Source organism: Cardiocondyla obscurior, linkage group LG20 (genome assembly GCF_019399895.1).
Source record: "Cardiocondyla obscurior isolate alpha-2009 linkage group LG20, Cobs3.1, whole genome shotgun sequence".
In the NCBI taxonomy this organism is placed as follows: domain Eukaryota; kingdom Metazoa; phylum Arthropoda; class Insecta; order Hymenoptera; family Formicidae; genus Cardiocondyla; species Cardiocondyla obscurior.
In genome coordinates, this window is record NC_091883.1 from 3,047,404 (window position 1) to 3,060,098 (window position 12,695).

General features: G+C 43.9%; 1 protein-coding gene across 7 annotated transcripts in view; it reads right to left on the reverse strand.

The window, feature by feature from the left end:
- Positions 1-12,695, reverse strand: part of Fhos (Formin homology 2 domain containing) — a 96,784-nt gene that overhangs the window by 43,085 nt on the left and 41,004 nt on the right. The window contains exon 1 of one of the 7 annotated variants that reach the window (XM_070670323.1): positions 5,178-5,723. The exons of the other annotated variants lie outside the window; for them this stretch is intronic. Within the exon in view, the coding sequence (XP_070526424.1) occupies positions 5,178-5,191 (14 nt within the window). The 5' untranslated portion in view covers positions 5,192-5,723. Of the gene's footprint in view, positions 1-5,177; positions 5,724-12,695 lie in introns of those variants that run through there. 7 annotated transcript variants of the gene reach the window in all.

Here is a 12,695-nt window from a genome sequence, read left to right on the forward strand (position 1 = left end):
TTTTGTTTCGTTTTGAATCGCCAGGCGTTTAATCATTGCGACAGGATAATTGAATCGTAAGAACGAAAGGATTAAAGCGGCATTTACGACACCGAAGCGCTTCGCTTGTATGTTTACCGTGGGATAATCGTTGTAAATTGCCGCTGCACTCCCGCGAGGGAAATCATCATTGCTCGGTAGGAGCGAAAGAAGGCGGCCGAAGTGTCTGTAAGGAAACGAAACGTGCGCACTCGGCTGATATTACGGCATTGAACTTGGCCCCCGCGCTCGAAACTTTTTTAATTTATTCCTGCAACCTTTGCTTTTGGAGTTTGTTAACCCTTCGCGGTCGTTGCCACTGGAGCAAACGTCGCGTTGCGGCGGCTGCTTGTTTTGCCGCCCGGTGATATATCATTCAGCGTGGTGCATCGAGCAGAATGTTCTCGGGCGAGCATTTTGTGACGCTCGAAGTTGAAAGGGAAGAAGGAAAAGAAAAAGAAAATCGCGATTTGGCTGCAGTTTCGCGTTTCACGACGAATTTCAACGTCGAGCGAGAAAACAGTCTCCGCGTGTACGTTATCTTCTATAATTAATTCTGTACAAAACAATGAAATCACTTTTCTTTTTTTCTTTTTTTTTTTTATTTCAAGTCCTCTATTTTAATCATTTACGTCGGCTCTGACTTCAATTCTATTTAAACACTCGGTGCCCCCGCTCACATTTTAAGTTTGTCCTATTGCACTCTATATTCCTGCCCTTCGCTGGCACTTTAGAAGGGTCGCCTAACACACTGCCGCGGCCGCTATTATTCGTGGGAAATTCAGGGCGCGTAATCGCATTCTGACTCCCTTATTTAACGAGCGGAAACATTATTAACGAGCGTACACCTGACTCTTTTTCTTTTTCTTTCTTTTTTTTTCTCTTTCTTTCTTTTTTTTTCTTTCTGCCTTTTTTTCTTTTCAACCTTTGCGCGCCATCGCCGCCACCACCGGCCGCTATGCCGAGTCTTCGTCGCCTCTTCCCCCCTCTTTTTCTGAAACCCATTGTCTATACGGTCGTCGCGGTTTCTCAGCGACGTGGCGTGGGAAGGTTCGCAGGGCCTTAAAGTTCGCGCCGTTCAAGGCAAGGTGGGATACGCGGAGGGAAGTCGTGCCCGCCGCCACTCTAACCCAATTTATGTATCGGGGCACGTTGTTGTGAAGCTGCATTTACACCAAAAATCGATGTACTCCACGCGGAACTCCATTACAATTGTCATGTGATGAGTTTTCGCTACTTGGCTATTCCGCGCGGAGCTCGTGAGACGCCCGTGGAATAACCCGCTCCGAAAGTTTCCTACCCCGATCGCCGATTAGCGTGTCTAGTTGCGCCGCAATTGCGGGATATACGGAATTAAAAGAATTATGGGTTTATTGCCGAAGGTTCGGACGAGTTTATTAGAGAGTGAACGCACCGGCGTCGTGCAATTATTCCCTCCGCTTTCGGAATCGCGCGTTCGGTTTCTTTATTCCACGACCTTTCTCGACGACGTTTTTATTAAGGCTGTCTAACGACTTTTATTAAAAACGGTTATTCGCCGAGTCCCGTTATCGCAACGAACGCGTTGATCGCACGGATCGAGGGGGAGGACGAAATGCATAATAAATATACGCGGCGTTTGGTTAATTCGCTTCCCACGAATAAAAATCTAGAGTACTCTTCGTCGTAACGTCGTTCGCATTTATTCGCGATTTGCTGGGTTCGATTGTTCCTCGAAAGAAGGAATTAATTTAATACGGTGCTGCTAGGCGTTTCAGCATTTATTAACGTAAACACGGACTAAAGTACGAAATCTACGCCGATATTTCCCCCTCGTATAAAGCGTCGTTAGTTGTTAACAAGCACCCGGGCAGCTAATATATTCCGGCGTATCCTCCGAGGTCATGTGCGAAAAGGGTGAGCGCGAAGCGCGCGCGTGTTGGTCGATTAACGGTCGTACAAATAAAGCTCGTCGCCGGCGATTGCGTAACGACGCTAGAGACGAAGCTTAAGGTCAGGTCTCCCTCCGCGGCCGAAGTCATAAATCACTTAGGAATTAACCCCTCTAATTGGCCCGCCAGTATTTAAATCAGACGCACACACGTGACCGCAAAACGGTAGCGCGGACACGAGACGTGCGTACCGTTCATATTACGCGTGCGAATCGAGTCGAAATCGGGCAAAGCGAAAATTGCTGGGCGCTCGCGAGCGAGCTGCGATTTTCGCGGGATTCTGGGACCGCGGAGCTAATTAGGCGCCTCTAGCCATTCGAAAAAGGGAGAAGGAAAAGGGGAGAATTACTGTGTTTTTAATGAAAGGACGTCTGAATTAAGTTGGTGCATTTCGCGGCATTTTCCGCCCGAGAAACGGTGAAAAACTCGACATTTATGACGAAAAACACTGCGCGAAAATGAAATTGCCCTCACAGTCGGTAAAAGTAGCCTTTTAAATGATAATAAACAGATATTAAACATATTCGCTACAGAGAATAAAGTGTTAATTGAAACATTCTGGAAGTTAAACGCACGTAATAAAACATAAAAAAAAAAAAGAAAACCGTAAAATATCGTTAAAAAAAGAACGCGCTGAAGTGAAGCGAAAAACTTCTGGTCCTTATTCGACAACGTAATTTATATGCCGCTGATCGGGAACTCTTCAATGACGATTTATTTGATTTTAAGTAGCCGGTTATTAAATGGCTAAAAATGGTACGCGCCAGCATACGAAGCGCTGCAGTTATGGTCTTTTAATCCCGCTGATGCTAAATATGCCTCACGATCTCGAGAGAATTGAGAGCGAAAGGGCTGCGCAAACGCCCCGGAGCCCTCTGGGGTCGCCGATCGACGTACGCCGATTGATGATCGATCGTTTCGCGTGACGGTACGGATATACGTTTTCCAGGACGTTGCGCCGCGCGAATATACGTGCAAGTTGGAGCACCCGAGCAGAATTCAATGAACCCGAAGGAAACGAGGCGCGCTCTTCCTTTCTTACCCTCGCCCTCTCTAACGGCCGAGTCACGGCGCGCGATCGTGCCTCGGACACAGAAACGTACGACGAAACGCGCGGGAGTGAAAGTCAAGGGGCCGACAATCGCCGCGGAATGTCATCGAATCGTGAACGAGATTCATGAGTGCGGTTCAAGGGAATCAACGCGCCAACGGCTCCGATTACGTCCGGCTCGCGTCGCTTACCGCATGACTCTTCTCTCTCTCTCTGTCTTTCTCTTTCTCTCTCTCTTTCTCGAGAAAGGAGCACTTGCGAACCCGGGTATTCTAACAATAACACGGAGAAGAGGCGGCTCGAAGAAATAGAATAAATACATTAGAAAAATTACGGAGGTAAATAAAGTGTGTCAAGACACAAATCATTCCGTAGAAAGTTTCTACTTTGAGATTGGACAACATGAAATCTTTCGACAATCGTGATTCGGGCCCTTGGTCAAGTACAGTTCACGTAGCGCGGGAAGGCTCTCTTTTTTTTTCTTTTTTTTTTCTTTTCGTTATTTTTTTCCTCCGAGATTTATTTTCACTCCGTGACACGCGATGTTTGAACGGGAGAGAGAAAAACGGATTTAATTAATTTATCTTAAAATAACGTGTCCGGCCGCTTAATAGTGGAACCGAAACTAGAAATGCAATCATGCGAGGAGCCGTTAGGAACATTAGTGCGGTATAATGAATTATTAATATTGTGCGCGCAACGTTCTAGGCGCAAGAAATACAGACCGAGAGGTATCAGCTGGCAATAACAGTCGAATCAAAGTCCGCTGATATCTCAGAGATATGCCTGAATCGTGAATAATTCATTTATTTAATAAAATCGATGCATTCAAAATCGTAACAATTGCAAAAATCAAAAGAAAAAGCCGTCGTAGTTCCAAGCGTAAATTATAATTAACAGTCTCGAATTATCGGCATCTAATAGAAAATTAAATTTCATCCGCTTCCCGAAGACGGTGCAAATAAACGACGGGAAAGAAAGTAAAAGCAGGTGCCCGTATATGATTATCAATTTTATCGCATAAAGTTTGACGACGCGAGTCGCAGGTTTGCGCGCAGATGTTGATATGATTTACGGCCGTCGAATTAAAAGTGCCGATATATCAAATATACGATCTCCCCGCGGCGATATTTTTTTTAAATGATAGATGTGGGATGCGAATCTTGACGAGATTATAAATAAGAAGATGAGCGTCACGCATACCAAAAGTTATAAATCCCGTATCAATTAAACCGTACGTTGAAACGCAACTAAACGTATCCCAATTAAAAAGCAGCTATTGCCGTTATGTTCCCGAGATAAGCACAGTATATTCCTTTTTTTTTTTCTTTATTTTTCTTTTTAGAACTCACTATACTCCTTAAATCAGATAACTTAACGTGTCTCTCCGGGCGAGAATGCGATTAAATTTTTGATAATATGCAAATCGGAGATTTTTAAATGCCGAAGATAACGCGCGGGGTCGTTAAATAAATTTACATTTAAAACTAATACGTCAATATGTTAATTGTGATTAATTCGTGGATTTTCTCGGCGACAATGGAGCTCTCGCAATAAGGTTTTCATATATTACGGGCGGCTGCATTAACGAAAGTGCGGCCGCAACTGAATTCATCCTCGATCACCATGATTGATCTCGCCGAGACGTCCTAACGCAATGCGAAGTACTTCTCGCGCGCTCGTACGTCCCAATTATTCAAATGCATTCCCGAACGCGTTGCACCTGTTGCATCGCAAATGCAGATGCACGTCTGAGGCGTCGAATCGTCTCGAGCATGCTCTTTGCATAACCAGCACTGACGCTCGCAGGGGGAAAAAAAAAAAAAAAAAAAAAGATTTCTCCTTTTAGTTATTACCTTCGAGCAACTACCTTCGCGAACGCCCTTTTTTTCCCCAACATTAAAGAGACGAGAAATGATAGTGCCACGCACGCACACGCTTTGAAATTAAACTCACATGGTTACAAATATCAAGTTTCTCGGCGCAGTTATTTGCAGCGGCAATAAATTTATTAAAAAAAAAAAAAAAAAGAGCGTGAAATTTAAAAACGATTTCGTCCGCGGTGAGAAAAAAAGAGGCACCGTTGTCTTCCAAATTAAAAACTATATGAGTTTGTGATCAAAGAGTTACTCTTGTTTCGTCGTCGCGAACGTGCGATAAAGTCGATCGATATTTACCAATCTGGCGGCATCACGTTGTCGCGATGTCATATCACCGGAGTAGCTCGAGATCGAAGACGTGCTTCGGCTCAGGTTTCACTTTCGATTTCGCGAAACGTGTTAAAGAAACTCGCGTTTGAAGACGGTTCGAGAAGCGCTCTCGATGGCCGGGGTCTAAGCAACGACTGGGCGCTGGTACCAGGATGGGCTTCTTGCCGCACGGTCGTGGCGTTCGCCACAATAGAAGCTGGTGGGAGATCAAAACGCTGAGTGGCGGTCGCTGTGCCGGTACACACTCGCGTTGTACGTGCGTTATATGTAATATTCATTATCGACGACGGTCGACATGCACAACGCTCCGCTTGTCGCAGATAATGCAAGGCGCGTTAGTGCGTCGGTGAGCGCACCTTTATTTTTCCCACCGTAATAGTACCGTTCATAAATCCATTCCGCGTTCGTCGAAATTTCATTTATAACGGAACGCCGTATCAGTAGCTGCGGAACTAAGTGTCTTACCACTAATCCACTTCTGCACGGATCACCGACTCATTAACGGAAACAAATTCCTTTCGGTGGAATTTCCAGATAACTACTTTTTTTTTTTACGTGAATTTTATTACTAGCGCATTTTTGTCGTTCTAAATTTTTTTTCTCTCTTAAATTTCTTTTTTTTTTTTTTTTTTATTAGTGTAATTTTTTTTTTTTTTTGCTTTGATGTTTAAAAATAAAAGTTACATACGTGATTAGTGGTAAAGGCGTTTAATTATTAAAAGATCTACTCGAGTTTCTGGGGACTGTTGTACTATGGGGGAAGAAGATAAAGAATCGCGAAGGTACGATAGCGTGTTTCCCATGTAGACACGCGGGGACCGGCTGTCGGAACCATTACAAAGCGGATCGCATGAGTAAACGATTCTTTTCTTTTTTCGCATTTTGATTGTACCGCGTGTATGCACAATTGCACGCGGGAAGTACGCCGCGAGAGTATCGTCTTACTATGCACAAGAATTTCCCGATGAAGAAAGAGGAAGGCACGGAGAATGCAGCGCGTACCATTCGCAGAATCCGCTTTGCGACTCTGGTTACGTAAAAGCTAAATAATACAGCTCTTCTAGACTTCGCATATGTATATTAACTTCTCCGATTATTTAATAATTAATAATAAATAAAAATTTGCGATTTATAAACCTTCTCGAGTTCGAATCTGTAGAAATTTAAACGTAAAATTTATTATTTAACTGTTATTTTTATCCGCAATTTAAATTTATCGCTGCATTCTTTAATGGCTCGTCGATTAATTCTGGACTGAGAAATTAGCTCATTAATAAAATCCAAAATTACGAGAAACACACCTATATTAGATCCGCCGATAATTTAAATGCGTTTTAATGAACGTGTCGCTCAATCCGTTTAACATAAATATATGCACCGCGAGTATACGTTTCGATAATTTTACTGGAAGTTCTTTAGAGCAGATCGAGAGCGATCCACTTCAATCCGGCTGTTTTTGCCTCTTTCATTTTCAGATTACCGTCGATCGACCATGAAACACCACGGCGACTAGTGTCCATTATCATCAATGTAAATTAAATTTAATCCCGGTTCAGGTTACTTTTTCTAAGAATTAGACGAAGAAGGAGTAAGAGAGCCGAACCCGGATTAAATATAATTTACGTTGACGATAATGAACACGAGACGGCTCGAATTCGCACGTACGTTAATATCGCAAATTAGGTAATCATTTTAATAACATAAATGGCTTGAGTGATTTTTAAATTTAAAAAAAAAACAAAAAAAACAAAACCAAAAAAAAAAAAACAAAAAAAGAAAAAAGTCATATCAACGCGCGCTTATCGTTGAACGACGGTGTTACGTTTTCCCCGGTGGAGTTGTATTATTTTCGCAAGTGTGATTAACGCTGTCTGCCCGTGCCGGGAACTTCTTCCCGGCTGGATGATACCATCCTCTATTCTCGCCCCGCTTCGTACGGCCGCGAAAAGAATTCGTATCTCCGCGGCGGACGGGCGTACGTCGGCGGATAAAGCAACTCGTTAATCTCCGGTTGTTAGCCAAGGTGGAGAGATACATATCTCGGGGTTTCTGTTGCAGACGGATGATTCGCTGAGTCCGCCGCTATCGCGGTAACCACCTCGGTTACCCGTGTGAGCGAGGAAGCGAGCGCGACGGAATCCGGGGCGGGCGCAAAGACCGTCGAGTATCACAAAGCACGCGGGGGAGGGTTGGAGAGGCATTATTCCGCGGCGTATTCCGCCTCGCTAATTATCTCAACAATTTCGCGGGCGCCTTCCTCGGGACGCGCGTTTTTCCTCCCCCCTCGCCGCCGGAAAATACGTATCGTCGGCGAAGCGGTTACGACGGAATGCGTGATTAATTTTCGCGAAGGTGTTTTTCTTCGGCGGTAACGCTCCCGCGGCCCGAGGCGCGTAGGAACGGACCCCGTGAATGATCGCGGCGCTTAGGTGGAAAAGCCTCGCGGCCCCGCAGATCACTCATTCATCGAAAGCCTTAACGATTACAAATGGTCGCGGCCGCCACTTCGTTACAACCAGCCAGCTGTGTAATTCACGTGACTCGCGAGCGGGAGCGACGGGGATACGCGAATTTCGGATCGTTTTGTTTTTGCCCGCTCGTTACCAGCGATTCCTCCCCCTTTTCCCCTCTTCGCGATTGTCTCGGAGACCGACTCGGAATACTAAGAACCCCGGTGGTGCGGGTCGACGGGACGAGATTTCGCTCTCGAAAGGTTTCAGCCGGGCGGGCGCGCGAGTGCGGACAATGGGATTCCGCGAGCAAGTTTTGTCGAGTGGCGACCGGGTTTTTGTACTATCGCGCCCGATGAATGAAAACCGCAGAATAAGGAGCGAAAACATTATCGGCCACTTCCAAGGAAGGAAATAAAATTCTGAAGGAATCCCGCGATTCGCCACGCCGTACATTTACCGATCAAAATAATTGTAGGCCGAGATCGAAAGAAAATCCATCTCACTTAATATATTTAAATTACAAAAAAAAAAAAAAAAAAAAAAAAAATAGAGACGTAAAGATTATAATTATTATATTAATTATATTACAATTAATGTCCACTCGCTCGCGCTTCTTTGTTCTAAAACGGGCCATTAAAATCGGGCGGTGAGGGAAAGCAAGCCGTGACATTGATAAGTTCTGATTGCGGATAATTCCGAAGTAATTCAAACTCCCTAAAGATTACAAATGAGCCGAATAAAGCAGAACTTTGCGGTGTCCTTATCTGGGTCTCCCGCGTGCCATTCCGCCGCGCCGTGGAAACTTCAGTATTTCCCAAGTCTCTTGATAACGCGCATTAATATCAAACTTATTACCGCGGCCCGTTTACGCTTGTGCCGCCCGTGACAGCCGGCGAAAACGGCGGACGTTATCGTTAAATGAATCGGGCCGCGGCCACTTTCCCGCAGCCCCTCGCCGTCGATATTCGTCAGTTAATTAATCCGCGCTCATACGTTACCCCATCTGCGGCGCGTAAAAAGGGCGCTTACCCGGCAGCTTATAAAGTACGGCGACGCGACGGCACGGGTAATTAATCGAGTTCGGCCACGTCGTAACGGTAACTAATACGGCGACAATTAATCACACGCCGCTGTAATCCACGCTCATCGATATCCTCGTCGCGCTATAAATTACTGTCCACTAAATCCCCCTTCTTCTCTGTCCACGCATCCGTCTAATGTGTTTTGCAGCGTGCGCAAATGTGATTGCACGTTAAAAGTTCGAATGATTCGATTATCGAGCATGCATCTCTCCCCGCACGCGGATACGTATTTTAAATGAAATTATGAATTGTAAAGTTACATCTTTAAAAATTTACTAAGTTACATCTTTAGAAATTCATATTATTAACTAACGTCCGAATTTAATAACGCTCCGTAATCTCTAATTAATATATAAAAAATGACGAAAGGGAGGGAAAAAAAGCGCGCGGATTTGCTTTTATTTCGCGGCTGCTTGCTAGCTGTCCAGGAAAATAAGTAGCTGGGAATACGTCGAGGTGATATCTGAGTTATTTTCTGACATTAGCTGAATTAAGCTCGATAGGAACGTATTGATTCCTGGCCATGAAACGTATCGATTCTCGATTCACCTTCGTAGAAAAAAAAAAAAATCCCCCCGAGAGGAACGTGCCTCGCCTGTTGAGTTTCGCGCCTCTTCGTCACTCGGCTCTTCGTGCATCTTGCTGTAGACGCTCACCGCTTCGGTTCGTTCATACTCTCACGAGCGATTCCAGGCATTCCCGGTCTCGACACCGACCACCACGTCGCGCTATTCTTGGCAGCGTGCTGGCGCATACGACCGCCGTCTTGCACTCCGATATCGCCTTGCGCTTCCTTCCGGTGCACACAAGCACGAGTCGAACGTGCGAAGGAACGTCAAAAGGAACTCGTACAAGGATAGAAAATACAGACGCGCGCGACCCGGTTTTAATCCTTCGCTACGTCGTGCGTTTTGTAATTAGCCGTTTACCTCGATCCCGGCCGTTGTTATTATAAATATAATACGTTTAATCGCTGGCATAAATATAATTAATAAACCGTAGATTAAAAATGCTTTTCACGGGCAAAATTGTTAGCGAAAGAGAGCCCCTCCGTCAAAATTTAATTTAATTTCCACGTTTAACCAGTTGGATTTCAAACAAAATTGATTGCATTTCATTGTCCGGAACAAATTCCGTAATTATTTTATCGGCGCGTAAAATTCGCCGTTTTTAGCGTTTGAATAATAATTTCTATGCCTGTGTTGATGGATTTTACTTTGTCAACGATTTTCTCGTTTAACAGCTGGTGCACGTAATTATTTTCCCCAACAGAATCCAATTGCGCAATGTAATCAAAGTGAAGTAAGTCCCGTCAGCTGATCGTTACATTTTCCGCGTCTATGTCAGTTATTACATAACATAAAAATATTATATAACAAAGAAAAAAAAAAAAAAAAGAAAGATTTTCTTTTTAAATAACTTTATCGACGTACCTTCTCGACAAATTACGCGAGATAGAACGCAATCGGACGCGATTGCGATTAATTGTCTCCACCGCGCGCGGACGATTTGATTATATATTACGTCCCGAGATAGAGAAAGGAAGTGTAAGATAACGGCCTGGCCGGACTCGCGTTGTGATGTAACTGCGGAAGTGTAAGAAGTCGTGCCTCGGCGCGGCGTAACAGGCAGAAAATCCTCGAGAAATGTCGGCGGTGCTAACAGATTCCGACTTTTCTTGCGGCCGCGGCGCCAGTGGCTCGTGCGGAAAGGTAGTGTTTACGACAGTGAGAAACGAACGAGTCCCCGTGAAGCGCGAAGTACTTTTATGGGTTCGAGGGTACAGCTCTCGGTTAAGACGTTCCGAGGGATGTTGAGAGAGTTTCAGTATTTCACACCTGGAAAACGCGCAATCTTCGGCCGCGAAGGATAGAAAACGGATAGGCGGATAAATAGAAAAGGCAGAGAAAGAGCGAGATTGGGAGGGAAAAGAGAAAAGGGAGGGAACGGCTTGCAATGCTAATACTTGAATTAAATACTCGGACGTCTGTACAAGAGGAAGCTTACCCATTTCTACTTCTTTTTACGTTACAATGGAAGTCCCGTTTTCAACAACGCAACGAATGTACGTCCGGCGCGATTCAGTCGCTTCCCGGATTTCGTAGAAATCGAGCTAAGGACGTGCCATTCTCATTACAGACTTGTGTAATAATGGAATCGCTTCTTTTTATTCCGCGGAAGAAGGTTAATTCCAGGTCGCGCAAAGTCCGTAGTTTGAACTCGTGCTAATTAGTGTCAAAACGTTCTTTCGTTTCCTTCACCGCGTAATTTCCATTGAACGCGGCCGTTCGAATCAAAGTATACGTGAGCTCGAATTATGTATTGTGCGTTATTAGAACGCGAGACAATTACTTTGCTTTCTTTCTTTCTTTTTTTTTAATTTTTTTTTTTTGGCCTTTAGCGGCTGAAATTCGTAGGAGGAAAAAAGGCACGAGTCTCTAAACAGAATATTATAATGAAAAATAATAGCGCCCAGAAAATAACTAACATCCGCCGATAAGTCGGCGCTTGCCTCTCTTCGACGTTTAAATATTTACGATGCCACGTCGGGCGTGTTTGCGAGGTAGCCGTTGATGCGTGGGTGTTTTATTTGCTCGTATTCATCGTGCGTTACATTCCAAAAATTCAAGGCTGTCTTATCCATCTCGCGGCAACGTCCATCTTTGCAAGAAAAAAAAAAAAAAACGAAAAAGAAAAAAACGAATTTGTCTGAAAGACTTTGTCTTTGTTCATCCTCTGAAGCACATCTCGTTAAAAATATCTCGCGGATCAAGTCCCAAATTTTTCCCCGAGATTCCTCTCGAGCCACTTGACAAAGAAAATTTTTCCTTATATTCCTACCTGAAAGATACGCTTGTTTGAATTCGAAAGAGATTTGAATAGGAAAAGAATCACTCAGTCAAGTCTCTTTATTTTTTTATTTTTTTTTGAGAGGGCAAGAAATCGTGAAAAACTTTTTAAGCGCGATGCTCTTTCCCTGCGAAACTGTTTGGTAGATGACAAAAAAACGTCGCTCATTTCTCAATTAGGCTGCAGATTATTAAACACCTTGTATACGCATCGTCAAAGCGAAACGACCGGCACTTGCCATTGAGCACGCCTATGTGCCGCGTGTATCTGTACGTGGATCGTTCGCGAAAACCAGTTTAACTTCGTGAAAGTACGGCGGAGGCATCGTGAATGAAAACTGGTGCAGCCGCAGAGCGAGCTCGGGGATCCTTCAGGAAATATATTTTTCGCGTTGCACGAAGAGGCCGGCCGTAGACGGCAATGATGAAGACGGAGACGAGGAAGGCGGACGGATAGCCGGTTTCAGCATCATATCGCTCGTGTGACACGTGTATGAATATTTTCGCGAGAGAAACGAGAGCAGATGCTGGAGCGATAGCAGGCGAATTCAAAAGAGATCGTATAAAATCACAGCCCGCCCCCGGGATTATTCATCCCTCGAGAAAAATTTATATATGCATACAAAAAAAATATATTTGAGGATAAATTAAATAATATTAAAAAAAAAAGAAAAAGAAAAAAAATATGAAATAAATATAACTCAATAAATTTAATATATTTATTAAATTTAATTTTCATTAAATGAAATTATATTAATGAAATTATACATATATTTAAAATATTTTAATCTGTTGAACACCCATGAGAAATTACTGCGATAAATTATACCTTCTCTTCGTCCGTGTATCTATTGCTTTCTCCCTTTATATACCTATATTTTCTCATCCTTGATGTATATTCTCTGCTATTATTTCTCTCTCGAGGGCTCTATGAGTGCCACTACTACAGGCGTTTCTTCCTCCTGCCCAGAATAGGAAGGAACAGGAACATTTATGTACCGCTCCCGTTACGTCGACCTGGTATTCGAGTAACAATATATAACGTGTCGAGATGAGGGGGAAAAAAAAAATAAAATAAAATAAAAATGAGAGAAAAAAATC